At 41.9% G+C, this 18,836-nt stretch overlaps 1 protein-coding gene across 1 annotated transcript in view; it reads left to right on the plus strand.

The window, feature by feature from the left end:
• LOC124613886 (trypsin-1-like) overlaps window positions 1–18,836 on the plus strand; it is a 43,775-nt gene that overhangs the window by 13,996 nt on the left and 10,943 nt on the right. Inside the window, exons 4-5 of the mRNA XM_047142625.1 lie at window positions 3,276–3,414; window positions 9,764–9,877. Coding sequence (XP_046998581.1) covers window positions 3,276–3,414; window positions 9,764–9,877 — 253 coding nt within the window. The remainder of the gene's footprint in view (window positions 1–3,275; window positions 3,415–9,763; window positions 9,878–18,836) is intronic.

Below are 18,836 nucleotides of genomic sequence, written 5' to 3' on the forward strand. Positions count from 1 at the left end.
TCACAGTTTGCTTAAAGTATGGACTGGGGTAGAAAGTCAATTTGGTTTTTCCTGAGAACAATATCCTCCTTGATAGTTCTCGCCCAGAAATCTGAATGGGGGACTATTTTATCTCAAGAATATTTTATCCGAGAGAATGGTATCACAATTAAGCCACACAGGTATACTGCTCATCTTGAATTCAGACATTCACAGTAACAACGTAGCAAGGCCATATTGTATAATATTAATAATATATATCCTTATATTAATAATACATATCCCAACTGTTGCTCCTGTACCTAGTGAAAAGGCTGCCATCTGTCTTCTGATGGCTGAAAATGACTTACAAGTTCGTGGCGCCCTCCAGCGGCTTCCACTCTCGCAGGCATACGTTCAATCAGGTACTGGAACGTTTCTTGGGAAGTGGCAGTCCATTCTTCACGGAGTGCTGCGGTGAAAAGAGGTATCGATGTCGGTCGGTGAGGCCTGGCACGAAGACGGCGTTCCAAAACATCCCAATGGTGTTCTATAGGATTCAGGTCAGGGCTCTCTGTAGGCCAGGGATGTTATTCTCGTGGAACCACTCCGCCACAGGCCGTGCGTTATGAACAGATGCTCGATCATGTTGAAAGACGCATTCGCCATTCCCGGATAGCTTTTCAACAGTGGGAAGCAAGAAAGTGCTTAAAACATCAATGTAGGCCTGTACTGTGATAGTACAACGCAAAACAGCAAGGCGAGCGAGCCACTTCCATGCAAAACACTAGCACACCATAACACCGAATTTTACTGTTGGCACTACACACGCTAGCAGATGAAGTTCACGGCGCATTCGCCATACCCACACCCTGCCACCGGATCGCCACCTTGTGTACTGTGATTCGTCACTCCACACAACATTTTTCCACTGTTCAATCGTCCAATGTGGCCGAGCGGCTCTAGGCGCTTCAGTCTGGAACCGCTCGACTGCTACGGTCCCAGGTTCGAATCCTGGTTCAAATGGTTCAAATGGCTCTGAGCACTATGCGACTTAACTTCTGAGGTCATCAGTCGCCTAGAACTTAGAACTAATTAAACCTAACTAACCTAAGGACATCACACACATCCATGCCCGAGGTAGGATTCGAACCTGCGACCGTAGCGGTCGAACGGTTCCAGACTGAAGCGCCTAGAACCACTCGGCCACACCGGCGGGCCGTTCTCTTTTCCGGAAACAGTGGACCTAGGGATGTTAAAGAGCGTGGAAATTTCACGTACACTCAGTCACCTGACCACGTTAGAAAGTCCCTGAGTTCCGCGCAGCGTTCCGTTCTGCTCTCTCACGATGTGTAATGACTACCGAGGTCGCTGATAATCAGTACCTGGCAGTAGGTGGCAGCACAATGCATCTAATATGAAAAACGTATTTTTTGGGGGTGACCGGATACTTTTGATCACATAGTGTGTGTTGTTTCTGTCACCTACGGTCTTGCCATCTATACCGTTTAGGCACACAATTTAACCCACCACGTACGGCCCTTGGTTTTTGGTGTGTGCGTGGCGGAAGGGGGATGGGCGAGGGGGGAAGGATTTCACTCATTTCAAATGCGCACACTTGACTGTAGGAAGCACGAGTGCGGCCCCAATGGCACTGTGACCTGCTTGCTTCACACGTCTGCACCACAGTGAGCCTTTGGATGTGAGTGTTCCATATTAGATGGTAGACACAGATGGTGCTCTGGCAGCTATGCTGCTACGATGAAACCTTTATCAACACACCTACTACTCCCATGTGCCACATGGCGTCATCGAATCAAAATCGACGTCGTCTTTCCCGGTGCACTAATTTTTTCTGGCAGTGTATTTACGAACTTTGATTTTCGTGTAACTCTAAGCTCAGTCTTCTTTTATACAAGCTTTTTTTGTTTTTTCCAATAATGATTGCCGCTTCACTCCGTTCAAAGCCTTTTATAAGGTAATGATGTTCTTGTTCTTTTCAGTCACTCTTTCTAATATAATTCGTGGTGCTATTACAGCTTCTCTTGTTCTTCGCTTCAATTTTGGAGAATCTGCCTATTTTTAAGCTGAGTTTTTGATGCGTGTGGTGTAAATGTCAGGATTATGTAATTTGAATTTTCATTGGCATTTCCTTTCGAAAGCGTGGTAACGTTTTTTATTGTTGGGAATTCCCCTAATAGAGTTTCATCCCTTTGCTTACTTCATACTGCTTCCTTTTGTTAATCTCCAGTATATTTTATTAAGTGAGTGGGAATATTGTCTGTCCTTGTCACTTGCTTGTTGTTCAACTTCCTCTAAGCAGTTTCGATTTCTGGTGTGTCAGTTTGTAAGGGGTGCACAGCCCTTTACGTAAAGGTAAATGTAAGTTTGCCTCACACAGTTAGAGGTATGTGTCGGCATCGATAGTCGAGCGCCGCCAGCGCCAGTGAGATACAGCAATTGTTAGTAAGTGAAGTGCAGGCAGTATGCAGGGAACTGTCGCTAAGAGAGCTCTAAGCGAGCAGGACGTGGTGTAATGGATGAAGGCCGCCCGAAATGCGTATTGTCGACTGAGCGAGTTGACCCTCAGCAATTTACCGATCGTGACAAAAGAGTTTATTTGGAAGTGTTTTATTACCTATACTGTACCGTGCCGACAATCTATTGCACTGCAACTGTGATGTGTTCGTGCTAATTAATGCTATAAGGTGTGAATGTGCCAAAGGGTGACCTTGTGATGAGTGTCAGCACCATTAAATTGCCTCAAATTTGTGTAAAATCGAGAATGTAGCAGTTAATTACAGCGGTACGCTGTAGTGATTATTGTTACGACACAACCTTATTGATCGTGTTAATACAATATTCAGCGGCTGAAACACTGATACAAAACAGGTCTCACAACAGTATTAGCCGATCAGCCCCTTATCCTTAGGACACTGTCAATATAACTCATTTATTAGGCCCCTACTTGGTGATTACTGATATCGAAGCCAGTCGGTAGTGTTTCAAATTGATGTTTTTGAGCATTAGTTATCACACTTTGTATCTGCTTTTGTTAGGTCTTGTTCTGTGTCAATGCTTATTTGTCTCGTTGAGTTACGTTTTTACGACAGTTATTAATTATTTAGCGTTCGATTTCTGTGTATCTGTCAAAGTGGCATTTTACAAATTAATCTTTCTTCATGGAAGACTAATATTGATACTAAGTGGCAAAGTACAACAGCACTGAAGAAGCAGAACACATGTTCTTAGACAGAATTTCATGGATTTGTAAAGTACTGTAATTTCCGTGAGACGACGTGGCATTTCTATTTCAGAAAGGAGATCCGCGTGTCTGATGTTCGAGCCGGTACCAACAGTGTGAGGAATGACACTGGAGTACTCATCCACGTCAGTGAATTCGTCTTCCACGATAATTACCATTACGACTACATAAACGACGTAGCTCTGATTAAGGTAAATGCGAGACTCCTGTATGCATATTAAGTGATACTATATATATATATATATATATATATATATATATATATATATATATATATATATATATATATATATATATATATATATGAGAGAGCATCAGTAGGTGGTAGAAGTTATTGGTTCAGCGTTGCATGATTTCTCAGAGGATAAGACGTATAGGTATAGTCCTTGATAGTACATATTACTTTAATAGAGATTACTTGCTTGAAAGGAGATGAAATAAATGCTAATATTTGAGTTCTCTTTTAAACTTTGTGTAGTCTTGCCCTCCTTCCATTATTACATCGCAGATATATTGTCAATAGAGACACATTAGCACTGACTGTCTCAGTACTAGCTTTAAAAATTAATGTCATGCTCCTGTGGCTGTATTTGGGTGTAACAGGAACGGAGGGTCGTGTGTTTTTCACACGCTAACGCCATCAGTAATTCATAACTTTTAATGACCACTTAGGAAATATAAAGCTAATTTTTTTCCAGTTACATGTGTTGTGACCACATGAAACTACTTCCATGTTGTCACAACTGTGGGTTCTTTGATTGCTCTGAGAGATGGCTCATCAAACTAGAACTTATTAGATATTAGTTCACTTTGTAGATGTACTTCACTTTCATTCACGTTGTTGCCACAGGAGTACTGGACAATTTACAATTGTAATGAACCAGCGAAGCATCACCTGATGCTCCAATTAACAGACTGTTCTCTCGCAGTACCATGTTCAACCTTATGGTGTACATTTTATCAGAAACTTCAACTAACTGTTGGTCTTAGACGATGATGTTGACTGGTGTAATTGAGGTCTCGAAATGGGTTGAGTTCATGCATGCTCAACACTATACTGATCTCAGTTTCAGGGCGCTACTGTTGCGGATAGGGGAGGCGTGGTCTTCACGAGCCCATGCCATATACCTTTGCGGACTGCAGCGAGTCGTCACAAGTGTTTTTGGTATCGATTCACGTTGCCAACTTTCGTGTGGCGACATGATCCCTGTTCTATACCACAACATGTGTGTAGTCCTTGTGAACATCGAAGTTTAACGTCACAGCGCTGCAGCGCGCAGCTAGAAAAGCCAAAACAATATGCATCAGTCTAATCATGGCAAGGAGACGGGCTGCGCCATTTCATTTTATCCCATCTCGCCTAGTGGCACGCTGCGGTACTGCACCGCAGGGTTTTCAGCGTGTACATGTACTTCAGATATGTATATGCAAGCATACAAAAACAGTTCCAAAATTAATTTTGTCAAGATAGTAAGTAAAACCTTATGCCCATTTCTTATAATGTTAATAAATACGTTAGTATTCGACAAAATTCTAGCCTACGTTACCTGGGGAAACTTTGCAGCTGAACATAATACAAGGTGGAGAAAGAGGTGTTTCATAGCACGCGGTTAATCGAAAAGTGTTGGACATAGGACTCTGCAGTACATAGTTTTATGGCGCGAGATCATTGAGCGACTGATATCACAAGTTAAAGGACCTGTGTGAACTGTGAAAAACTGAAGCGAGTTCACTTACATCATATTTCTATTTACCTCAAGATAGCAGTCGCGAAATAATGATGGTAACATTGTTAAGATGGTTTTCATTCACTTGGCCCTCAATGCTCTCTATGGCGCTATTAACGCATACCAACAGATGTGCGCCTTTTCTTGTGTGCATGCACGTACACAATGGAAAGAAGCACATGCATCGAGGTTTGCTAGACACACACAACGAATGCATGTATATTATAGTATACAGGTGTTGCGTTAGTGTTCTTACAATGTCTATCAATGCTATATTTTCAGATGTAGCACAAAAAGGCAACATAATCGTCTGTCAACTTACATACTATACTCCACACAAGATGAAACGAAATTATCGACTTTCATGTAAAATATTGATTCAAAATCTAAGTTTGTTATTTTGAGGATTATCAAATTGCCTGTTCTCATATTTTTGTTAAGACTGGACTCAACTCATGCAATACGCCTCCAGTCTTCTATGGGCACTAGTCGACTTTCTTAACAATCAATTGACATCATGGACAGAAACACGCAACACTTCACAGCACACCACATACGCTTCATAACAGTCTGTTCACAGCGGATGTTCTCAGGTCAAATTACGAACGATATTCCCATCAAGGGCTATCTGCTTTCACGTTTGAATTTTTTAAATATATGAGTACTAGCTACTTCGTTACAATTTCTATCAATAATTTGAACGATTTTCTAAGGTAAATGATTTGGATCCAGTCAATTGACAGTATATGTCTGTCCGATCAGTTTCGATATTGATGAACGCATATACTTTTCAGTTCTTCCCATGAGACTACCACTATATATTAATTGTTTTTTACTGGCAGGTTGTTATTGAATAAAAATTTTTCAGTGGAACAAAAGGAGCCGTCCACGTGAAATGATTTTAGATTAGATTTAATACTTGCTTTGCTGCCTATCATACATTTTATGTTTTTGGGAAAAAGATCAAAAATTTCTTGCTGCTGCATGCTGACCTCCTTTCTGAGCCACTGAGACCTTCAACAATTGGTAATAAAGGTTATTTTTCCCTCTAGTGTTCTAGGTATGTACATCACTGTTCTTCTCAAATTGTGATTGATTACTTATGGCGAATTCCATTAGCGAATATAATGATTGTGACAGCGCAGTTGAAGTGCCTAGTTCCTTGAAGAGGTATCTACATGAAGTCCGTGGGTTAACACATATTATTCTTACTGCTCGCTTTTGTGCGATCAATACTTGTTTTGTAAGTGATGAATTACCTCAGAAATTTGTTCTGTACTACATTATTGGGTGGAAATATGTGTAATATGTCAGGAAGTTGTTAAGTTTGATTCCAAGATCAGCAATTGTAGTAAGAGTAAAGTAGCTGAAATTAACTTTTTGAGAAGCTCGGTAGTATTCTTCTTCTAATTGGGAAAAATGTGTACATCCGAAACTTTGGAGCTTCCTACCTTGTTTATTGACGTCAATTGTTTGTACTACTCTATTTGTTCTACAGAACTAAATGTAGCGTGCTTTTTTCAAAATTTACGGAGAGCCCATTTTCAGACAATCACTAAATAATTCTTTGGAAAATATCATTTACCATCCCTTTTGTTGCTTTTTCTGTAATGGGATTTATTATAATAGTAGTATGGTCTGCAGAAGGTACCAGGTTTTGCTTGTTGAATGTGAAGTGGAAGTTGATTCACATATATAAGGAATAGGAGGGACCTAGTAACTGAATTGTGTGAGACTCACTTTGTGATTTTTTCCCCAGTCTCTAAAATTTTCACCTTTACGACATTGTCTGAATTATTCAGCACAACTACTTGCATTCTCTTTGTTAAGTATGGTTCACACCAGTTGTGTGTAAAGCCATCAAGTCCATAAAACTTGAGTTTTGATAAGAGAGTGTCCTGCTCTACAAAATGAAACGCCTTCGAAGGATCACAAAAAATATCAACTCGCGATATACTATTATTTTAGGCTTGTATTGTTTGATGAGTGAATGTATAAATAGCACTCTCAGTCGAGCAACCTTTCGGGAATCGAAACTGTGTTTTGCTAAGTAGATTGTTTCCACTGAAGTGTGCAAATACACTTAAGAACATTACTTTTTCGAATATTTTGGAAAAAGAGGCCGATAAGGAGATTATATCATAATTTTTAAGTCTGTTTTAACACTTTCTTATCAATTGCTTTAATAATCGTATATTTTAACCTCCATGGAGAAATTTCCTGTGGCAGTGATGTATTGCATATATCATTAAGGACATTGCTGATTAACTTGCAATAACTTTTCACAATTCTGTTTGAATTTCCATCATTCGAACATGAGCTTTCGTTTTTTAGAATTTTTATAATCATAGTAATTTCACTGAAGGATGTTGGTGGTATTTTTAGTTTTAAAATTGTCTGGACTGATACCTTTAATAAATTCTCTTGCTTCTTCAACTGAACTACTTAATCCTATAGTTGCTACTGCATTTAGAATGTGATTGTTAAAAGTACTTGCAGCTTGGGTATTGTTAGTCACAACATTGTTAATTTAGTTTGTTAGGGAGTCTTGTATACTACCTGGCTGTTCTGTCTCTTGTGTGACACAGTTCTATATAGTTTTAATTTTGCTATTGGTATTATTTTTTCTGTTAGGACATGCAAAGTTCTGGAAATTTTATTGAATTTCCTTACAGTATTACAGTATCTATTGTAGTAGGCAAGTAATGTCAGATCTCGACTTACTTCGGTCTTATGTTGTAAATAGTTGATCGCTGACTTGGCTTCGATGCACTCTGTGACGCTATTTATGTGCAGCACTTGGATGTAGAAAATAAAAACATGTACACTATATATACATTGTAGCGCACATGTGTTGCATTAGCATTCTTGCAATGTGTTTCAATGCCGTATTGTCAGATGCAACATAATAAGAGAATATAATCGTCTGTTAACTTACGTGCTATTGTTCTGAAACTGTGAAAGCTCTACCTTTCGTAGAGAACTGGCTCCACACAACATGACAACGAAATTGTTTCTTTAACGCTATACGGCTCCATGTAAAAGACTGTACTTCGATAACTTCAATTACATTTTTTCAGCTAATTAGTTTTTATATTTGTTATTTTGAGGATCATAGAATTGCCTGATCTCATATTTTTCCTAAGGGTTGAACTGGTCTCCTACAATACGTCTATGGTCTTCTCTGAACGCTTTTCCACTTTCTTAACTAGCAAGTGACATCATGCGTAGAAACGCACAACACTTCACAACACATACACCTCAAAAAAAGGCTATTCACGCCGTATATTTTCATGTCAAATAACGAACGAGATTCCAATCAAGGGCTATCCACTTTCACGCCAGTATTTTATTTTTCAAAATATATGCATACTAGGTACTTAGCTACATAGCTACAAATTCCATTTATTGTTTGAACGTTTTGTTAATGGAAATGGTGTGGATCCAGTCAGTCGACGGTATATGTGTACATGATTAGTTCTAACAGTAACGAGTGTATATATTTCTCAGTTCCATTCATTCAAGTATCCTTGTAAACCAGCTGTTTCTTTATTGGCTGCTAGTTCTTAAATAAAAAGTTGTCACTGCAACAGAAGGAACTGTCCAGATGAAATTATTTTAGATTAGATTTGTAACTTGTGTTGCTACCAGGCAGACATTTTATCTTATGGGAAAAAATCATAAAAAAATTTATTGATCCTTGTTACACTAGTTTCTCAGCCACCGACAGCTTTGATAATGAGTAATAAATGCCATTTTTTCTTTTAGCGTTGTAGGTACGGCCATCACTATTCTTCTCAAATTTTCGTAGATTATTTATGACGAAGTTCATTAGCGAATATAGGTACTGTGAAGGCGCAGATGAAATGCCTAACACCAGAAGAGGCGCCTACATATTATTCTCATTGGTCACTTTTGCGTAATCAGTACTCTGTAGAGTTGCCGTGTAAAATCATTGCATAATGCATTATTATATGGAAATTGGCAAAACATGTCATGGGACTGATTCGCTTGTTTTCGAGACTGAAATTGTACAAAAAGGAAAAGGAGCTAAATTTAATTGTGTGAGTAGCTCCATAACATGCTTTTCCCAGTTCAAGTTTACATCAGTGTGTACTTCAAAAATTTTGGAATATTCCATCATGTTTAGTGACTCCTGTTCAACTGCTGTATGAATTATTGGTATGAATATTTGCTGTATAGAACTGAATACCATACTGTGACCCTTAAGAACTGGTGGGGAATCCATTTTCAAACAACCGAGTTTCTAAGTCCAAAACGGTAATAATTATGAGAAATGTCTCCCAGATATTTCGGAAGGTGATCTTATGCTCTTGTGGAGTGACGCTGTACTCAGATATAGCAGGTTCGAATCTTGTTGAAGAGACTTTCATCACCAGCATTAGGCTGATCAGCAGACTTTGCGCCAAATTCTGAGCATTGATAAGTGTGTCACCGGATGGGGGTATGTAACAATATTATTGATGACCAGTCCTCCTTATAAGGACTTAAAGCTTTGTAGTTCCCAAAGTGCTCTTCAGGATGTGTAGGCTGCTTGCCGTTGCGTCAGCATCACCACCAATGCAAACAAAATACTTAGACGTCACAATTGCCTACATTACTTCTGTTCTAAAGGGACTTGTAATTCATCCCACACAAATTCAGTCCACCACAAAATGGTTTGCACTAACCTAAGAGCCACACGAGTGTATACTCCATGTACTCAGTTCCTCTTTATAATGCCCGCACGTCCTCACCATACTAACAACAGAATGGAAAGTGTAATAACGGTGATTCTTTTGACTGCTTTCAGCTGGTGCAGCCTCTTACCTTAGGACCCACAGTACAGCCCGTCCCTCTACCGGAACAGGGACAGCAGACTCCTGGCGGGACCATAGCCACTGTGGTCGGATGGGGAGCTACAGAGGTGAGCCAGTGTCAAGTCACAAGAATAACTGAAGTGAAGTGTTGGTGAAATACTGTACGTAGGAACAAAACAGAACGGATTTCTATGACCTTTACTGTTGCACCGCATCTCACTGTGTCACCATCTCACAGCGTTATCACAAAAGCTGTATTATTTAAGTGTGTCTAGATACTGTACTGTACGGTACGGTCATAGTTAACGATGATAACTATTATCCAGTTAAAGGGACTAAACATTTCGGTTTTCAGTCTCCCCTTCCACTGGAAATTCAGGTAAATTGATGTGAAACAGGAAAAGAAGAACGAAACTTCCTGGCAGATTAAAACTGTGTGCCCGACCGAGACTCGAACTCGGGACCTTTGCCTTTCGCGGGCAAGTGCTCTACCAACTGAGCTACCGAAACACGACTCACGCCTGGTACTCACAGCTTTACTTCTGCCAGTATCAGCGCACACTCCGCTGCAGAGTGAAAATCTCATTCAGGAAAAGAAGAACGATTAGCTCTAGCGCCTTTATCATCGAGGTAGAATTTCTCGTGACAATAACTTCAATCAGATGGTAACAACTGAGTTATTACCCTGGAGACTCTCATCGGCTGGTATCTGTGGCAGTAAGTGCGTCGGCCGCACCCGTCCCACACCAAAATCACGGAAGGATACAACAAGGAAGGTCATCAAATTTAGTATGACTAACATGAGGGGAACTTAACAGGTCAAACAGTAAAATAAATAAAATGTGTTCGTACAAATCCGTAAATGCATTGCTGTTCAGGTGGAGAAAACAGCCGGAGGCCACGTGGGACACACGCCATAATGAGAATCACAATGTGTAGGAAAGTACACACGTAGAAAAACAGCATATAAACTAAATGTACTAAGTCAACTGTTTGACACGGAAAATGGGTCAACAGTGTCTCCTGAACAGCCGTCTGCCCACAAGCACAGAATCATATCAGAATTTAGGAGACCAGTTTGAGCACGAGTTCCGAAGAGATTGGTGATTCTTAATGAGAAGGATCCATCTAGATAACAGCAAAGACAGATCAACCTGCTATTGTATTTTTCCAGATGAAAGTACTATACTCTGAAGTGGCAAAAGTCATGGCATAGCGATATACACCTCCACAGATGGTGGTAGTAACGCGTACACAGTGTATGAAAGGGCAATGCATTAGCGGAGATGTCATTTGTACTCACGTGAATCATATGAAAAGGTTTCCGACGTTGTTATGGCCACACGACAGGAACTAACACACTTTGAATGCGGAATGATAGTTCTAGCTAGAAACATGCGATACTGCATTTCGGAAATTTATTTAAGGATCTAGGGATATTCACAGTACCTTCTCAGTATATATACTCTCTTATGAAATTTGTTATTAACAACCAAACCTAATTCAAAAGTAATAGCAGTGTGCATAACTACAATACTAGGAGAAAGGATGATCTTCACTATTCAAGATTAAATCTAACTTTGGCACAGAAAGGAGTGAATTATACTGCCACTAAAGTCTTTGGTCACTTACTAAATAGTATCAAAAGTCTGACAGATAACCAACAAATATTTAAGAAGAAATTAAAAGAATTTCTGAATGACAACTCCTTCTACTCCATAGAGGCATTTTTAGATACAAATTAAGAAAAAAAAGAAAAAAAACCAAAGAAATAAAAAAAAGTTTAAAAAAATAAAAAAAAATAAAAATAAAAAAGTTGTTATATTAACTTAATTATGTTGTTAAATTAACTTAATTGTGTCATGTATTGGAAAATTTGACTCGTTCCACATCATTACGAAATATCGTATTCATGATCCATGGAACTAGTATTAATCTAATCTAATCTAAGGAATTCAGTATCACGAGATCCACAGTGTAAAGAGTATGCCGAGAATACTACATATCACGGAATACCTCTCACAACGGACAACACAATGCCTACGGCCTATACTGAACGACCGAGAGCAGCGGCGTTTGCGTGGAGTTGGCAGAGCTAACAGACAAGCAACACTGCCTGGAATAACCGCATAAATCAACGTGAGACACGCGACAAATATATCATTTAGAACAGTGCGACGAAATTTGCCGTTAATGGGCTGTGGCAGCAGGTGACCAACGTGAGTGCCTTTGCTAACAGCATAACATTGCTTGCCGTGCCTCTCCTGAGCTTGTGACCATATCAGTTGGACCATAGATGACCGTAAAAACGTGACCTCGTGAGATGACTCGCGATTACAGTTGGTAAGAGCTGATTGTAGGGTTCGAGTGTGGCGCAGACCCACGAAGCCATGGACTCAAGTTGTCAAGAAGGTAATGTGCAAGCTGCTGGTGGCTCCGTTGTATTTACATGGAATGGACTGATTCCTCTGGTCCAACCGAACCGATTATTGACTGGAAACGGTTACGTTCGGCTACTAAGAGACCATTTTCAACCATTCCCAAACACCGATGCCGACCGGAGTGGCCGTGCGGTTCTAGGCGCTACAGTCTGGAACCGAGCGACCGCTACGGTCACAGGTTCGAATCCGGGCTCGGGCATGGATGTGTGTGATGTCCTTAGGTTAGTTAGGTTTAATTAGTTCTAAGTTCTAGGGGACTGATGACCTCAGAAGTTAAGTCGCATAGTGCTCAGGGCCATTTGAACCATTTTTGAACCCAAACACCGATGGGACTTTTATGGATGAGAATTCGCCGTGTCACCAAGCCACTGTTGTTAGAGATTGGCTTGAAGAACATTCTGAACAATTAGAGGGAATGATTTGGCCAGGCAGATCGCTCTCCATGAATACCATCGACAATTTTGGGGAAATAATCGAGTGGTCAGTCTGTGCACATAATTCTACACAGGCTACACTTTCGCAATTATGCACTATATTGAGGCAGCATGGCAGTATTTCTGCAGGGGACTTCCAACGGCTTGTGAAGTCCATGCAATGTCGAGTTGCTGGACTATGCACGGCAGAAGGAGGCCCGACGTGTTATTTCGTGATATCCCAGGACTTTTGTCACTTCAGTGTAATTAATCCAACTAAGGAGATACTAAAAGCAGGAATTCTCAATAATATTTAGCAACGAGTTTTTAAATATTTCCATGTTGTTGTACTCATTGTTAATTTTGTAAGTTCATAGTACATTCAGCTCATCCTAATACTGAAAAAAACACTAACGATAAATTCAGTATGCGAAAAACATTTCAGTGAACAACTTGGAATAATCTGCATTTTGTTGTGCGTGGAAACCATAAACAGATGGCGCATATCTCGCCGGAAAAGTATTAATCAACTCCTCGACTGATTGATTGATTGAGGGGGTTATGGGACTAAACGGAGAGCTCATCAGTCCCACACACAGACGCCTCCTTAAAGAGCACACTGGTTGCTATGTAGCTCTATAGATGGAGTAGAAGTACCAGTCGGTTATGTGACAGTCTATCGCTAACTAAGTCACCAAAGTGAAGTAGTGTCTATGCGTCAGTCACTCGTATGGAGTTAGTGCACGAAGAGGGATCGACGTCGTGACATGATAGAATGGCAGAAAGGAGGTACTGTATTTAGAGCTGCCCATGAAATAAGACTTAAGAGCAGCGCGTCCCGTTACAGGTTTATTTAGTAAGCGCGAAAGTGTTACACAGATGCTGCGCGCTGTCGTCTTCTGTTGAAATTCCGAGGGCGTATGTGTCTAGAATAGTCAACCAATATGTTACTTCCTGCTACATATATCTTGCGAAAATCTCATGATCGTAAAACTAGAGAGTCCAGCTCACACGGAGGCCTACCGAAAATAGTTCGCGACTGCTACGGTTGCCAGTTCGAATCCTGCCTCGAGCATGGATGTGTGTGATGTCCTTAGGTTAGTTAGGTTTAAGTAGTTCTAAGTTCTGGGGGACTGATGACCACAGATGTTAAGTCCCATAGTGATCAGAGCCATTTTTTTGAAAATAGTTCTTCCTGGGCGTCATTCACGATGGAACCGGAGAGAAGGGCAGTGAAAGTGGTACACAAACTACTTTCCACCACACGCTGTAAAGTGGCTTGGGGAGTATAGTTGTAGATGTAGATGGCCAAACCCTGAACGAATTTGTCCGATTCATTGGTGTATCTCCGCGCACTGTCTGTCATCTCTAGAAGGAATGATGTGTCGCTCGCAGCCATGTAACATGATGCAGGAACAGTCCCAGTCTTGCCCAGCAGGGATCAGACATGAGTATCATACCGTATCAAAGACAATTGGTTTCAAGAGCGACAGGAACGTTTGCGGTGAGTGGCCAGTTCCATCACAACTCATTTCCTAGCAAATGTTACCCGGGAACTACATTCAATTGGCATTTGGTGTAGTTTACATCGCAAAAGACTATTTCTGACAGGAATCCTGGTGACTGCCTCTTTATAATGTTTTTTTAAGGGTGTGTAGCGTCATTTATATCCTGCACATAAAATGTTTATGCTGAAAATTTCGATTACTCCCTCTGTATAAATACAGAACATCCTGTATTCCTATTTCGGATACTGATTTCCATCATATTCCTTATTTTCTCATACTTTTCCTACATATTCAAAATTTTCGACGTTTTATTCATATTTTTCACATCTTTTATCCATTTGTAAGTGTGTAAGTACAAGAATATTCATGCTCTTGTTTCATACCCTACCAAGGTTCTTTGGCATCCATTAGTGATTTGCATCCCTAAACCAAGCCAGATAGAGTCTCCAAGATCACTTACTCTTCCCCTTCCTGCAAATGGTAATCCAGAAATAGAATCTTCGTCTACACATAAGGCTAACTTAAGAAGCCACTCATCATGTAAGCTACAATATATACACAAAATGCATTTAAGACTTTAGATATCTTAAATATAGCTTTATACCTACTGATTATCACAAAAATATCACTCCGTGACAACCTAACAACGTTGAAATCCATTTGTCCTTTCTTGTATGTTAATAGCACAATATATTCCGTCTACAGCTCGCCAAGCTTCATACATATACTGCAAGCTTACTATATATATGTGATAGAAGGGAACAATAATAATGTTCATGGAGCTAACGTTATCCTATTGTAAGCAAACATAGCTCTATTATACCGTTTTACGTGTTGGCCCCAAGCCCCCACCCCCACAGATCTACTGTGGCTAGATCCACTTAAGGATACTGCTTCAGATGTAATGCTGGTGAATTCAGTTGTGGACGTTACGCTGGATGTAACTTTGGTGGATCCAACTCAAACAAAGTCTTAGTCATTACACTGGGGGACCAACCGCAAACAGTAGTATCCTGGGCATAACACTGGCGGATACAACCTGAATATTATCCCGGCCTTAATGCTGGTTGATCCACTCCAAATTTTATCCTGGACCTAAAATAGTTGGATCCATCATCAAACACCACCCTGTACTTACCACAGGTTCAAAAAATGGTTCAAATGGCTCTGAGCACTATGGGACTCAGCTGCTGAGGTCATTAGTCCCCTAGAACGTAGAACTAGTTAAACCTAACTAACCTAAGGACATCACAAACATCCATGCCCGAGGCAGGATTCGAACCTGCGACCGTAGCGGTCTTGCGGTTCCAGACTGCAGCGCCTTTAACCGCGCGGCCACTTCGGCCGGCTTACCACAGGTAGATGTACTTCCGAGCCGCATCCAGAATGTATGCCAGACGGTGAAGAGAATTCTCTGAGAAACCGACACACAAAATAGAGTAATTCACCTATGTTTTTTTACAATAGGAAAAGTAAGTTAAGCTTTTCCAGCCGTAGGTGGACTGTATTCTGTTTTATTAACATATGAGAAAGTGAACACGGATGTCATCATTGTTGGGTGGTCAAAATGGTTGGAATGGCTCTAAGCACTATCGGACTTAACATCTGCGGTCATGAGTCCCCTAGGCTTAGAACTACTTAAACCTAACTAACCTAAGGACCTCACACACATCCATGCCCGAGGCAGGATTCGACTGTAGCAGCAGCGCGGTTCCGGACTGAAGCGCCTAGAACCTCTCAGCCACAGCGGCCGGCTTGGGTGGTCATGGAGACTTTTTTTTAAGAATCAGTAGATGTAAAACTGTATCTCCTAAAGTCAGCAGTTCACGTAATTTTGTGTGTGTGCTTTAGCGCATATAAGTTTTGGGTTTGATAGTTGGCATTATATGGTGATGGAAGGTTTCCTTTCGGGTTATCATTTGGAGCAAAAAGCGGAACAAGTGATTTTGCAGTCACGTTATAGAATCTCTCTGTCATGTTCAAGGGATCCAAACAATTAATGAATGCTAAAGAAACATGGTGGGATATGCAATAAGAGCATAAATATTCTTGTGCATCTTTGAATAAAATATGGATAAAAATATGGGAAAAATGTGGAGAATAATGAAAAATATGCGAAAAATGGAAAAATAAGGAAAATGGTAAAAATATAAAAAAATTACCAGGGAAACACCAGAAAGCAATTAAAGGGAATATAAGTAACCTACGACTGCATCATACAAACCAGAGTTGCCTGACATTAAATTCATGTTCTAATGGAACAAGTGCGTAGCTATTGCATCCGCTTCAAGGGTATAATACAAGACACTGCTGCGAGGTGCAAAAGCCATGGGATACTTCCTAACATTGTGTCGGGCCTTCTTTTGTCTCGACGAGGCGTGAACTCAACAAGTCGTTGAAAGTCCCCTGCAAAAATATTGAGCGATGCTGCCTCTATAGCTGTCCATTATTTGCGAAAGTATTGCTGGTGCAGGATTTTTTGCACGAACTGATCTCACGACTATCTCCCATAAATGTTCCAAGGGTGGCCAAATCATTGCTTGAATTGTCCAGAATGGTCTTCAAACCAATCGCAAACAATTGCGCCCCGGCAACACAGCACAGTGTCATCCATAAAAATTCCGTCGTTGTCTGGGGACATGAAGTCCATGAATGGCTACTGAGGGTCCCAAAGTAGCCGAAAAATAACCTTTTCCAGTCAATGATCGGTTTAATTGAATCAGAGGACCGAGTTCATTCCCCGTAAACACAGCCCACACCATTATGGAGCCACCATGAGTTGGGAAAGTACGCTGTTGACAACTTGGGTCCATGAATTCGTAGGGTCTAACGCTACGATCGGCTCTAACCAACTGAGATACTCATCTTTCCAGGTCATGGTTTTCCAGCATCCATTCGATATGGTCACGAGCCCAGGAGAGGCGCTGAAGGCGTTGGCGTGCTGCTAGAAAAGGCTCTCGCATCGGTCGTCTGCTGCCATAGCCGATTAATGCCAAATTTCACTACACTGTCCCGGCGGATACGTTCGTCGTACGCACCTCATTGACTTCTGCAGTTATTTCACGCCGTGTTGCTTGTCTGTTAACACTAACAACTGTACGCAGACGCTGCTGATCTCAGTCGTTAAGTGAAGGCCGTCAGCCATTGCGTTTTCCGTGGCGCTTTAGTGAGAGGTAATACCTGAAATTGGGTATTCTTGGTACACTCTTGACACTGTAGATCTCGAAATACTGAATTTCCTAAAGACTGACGAAATGGAAAGTCTCACTGTCATTCTGCATACAAAGCCTAGTAATTCCCGTTTTTTTTTCTTCTTTATTGTGATTTTGATCACCTTACACAAGGCGGGCTGTCAGCAGCAGAGTACGCCAATCTTCAGCCTTGAGTTTTTTTACAATAAGTAATACATATAGGTGGCATGGAGAATACAATCAAAACGGCGGGCAAAAAATGTAGACACTAAAAAACAAAAAACATGGAGCCGTTCACGCTGGACGAGAAACATCACTAACACTAGTTGACACGGCGCACATAACATGGATGATGGCGACGGTACATGTGAACAGTGGTGGCGTGACGGCGAACAAACACTAAACACAAACGAAGGCACTCACACGAGACACTGATGGCGATGATCTCCAGCACGCGAAAGTCCACGTAGCGTGTGCGAGTCCGGGGACCTGCCAAGAGAGGAGGAGGGGGGCTGGGGTGGGAGAGGGAGAGGGGAGAGCAGAGATGCCATGGGCAGAGGAGATAGGAGGAAAGGAGGAATGGGGAGGGGAAGCCCGGGGGAAGAGGGATGGAGGAAGAGGGATGGGGGGAAAAGGAGAGAGAAGGGAGGGAGGGTGCCTAAAGGAAAGGACACCGGAAGTGGCGGTGGGGGGGGGGGGCAGGATCAAAGTTGATAGGAGGGGTAGATGGAGGGGAGGAGGACATCATCACGGAGCGGGAGCTGGCGGAAGCCACCTTGGGAGTGGGTAAGGAGGGTGGAGAGATGAAGATGGGGTGGGAATAGGGAATACAGGCGCGGCAGTGGGCGGGGGTGGGAGAGGATAAGCGAGACAAGCGGGTGAGGAGGATCGAGTTTGCAGGAGGTGTACAGGATCCATATCCTATCGAGGAAAAGAATGAGGTGGGGGAACTGAATGAGAGCGTACAGGATCCGCGCGGGGGAGGGGAGACGGATGTGATAGGCGAGGCGGAGAGCATGGCGTTCGAGGATTTGAAGGGATTTATAAAAGGTAGGGGGGGGGGCGGAGATCCAGGCCAGATGGGAGTAACAAAGGATAGGGCGGATGAGGGATTTATAGGTGTGGAGGATGGTGGAGGGGTCCAGACCCCACGTACGGCCGGAAAGGGGCTTGAGGAGACAGAGTCGGGAGGGGGCCTTGGCTTGGATTGTCCGGAGGTGGGGAGACCAGGAGAGGCGACGGTCGAGGGTGACGCCAAGGTACTTAAGGGTGGGAGTGAGGGCGATAGGACGGCCATAGATGGTGAGATAGAAATCAAGGAGGCGGAAGGAAGGGGTCGTTTTGCCTACAATGATCACCTGGGTTTTGGAGGGATTGACCTTGAGCAACCACTGGTTGCACCAAGCGGTGAACCGGTCAAGATGGGATTGGAGAAGGTGTTGGGAGCGCTGCAGGGTAGGGGCAATGGCAGGGAAGGCGGTGTCATCGGCAAACTGGAGAAGGTGGGCAGGGG

This window comes from Schistocerca americana, chromosome 4, assembly GCF_021461395.2.
Source record: "Schistocerca americana isolate TAMUIC-IGC-003095 chromosome 4, iqSchAmer2.1, whole genome shotgun sequence".
Classification (NCBI taxonomy): domain Eukaryota; kingdom Metazoa; phylum Arthropoda; class Insecta; order Orthoptera; family Acrididae; genus Schistocerca; species Schistocerca americana.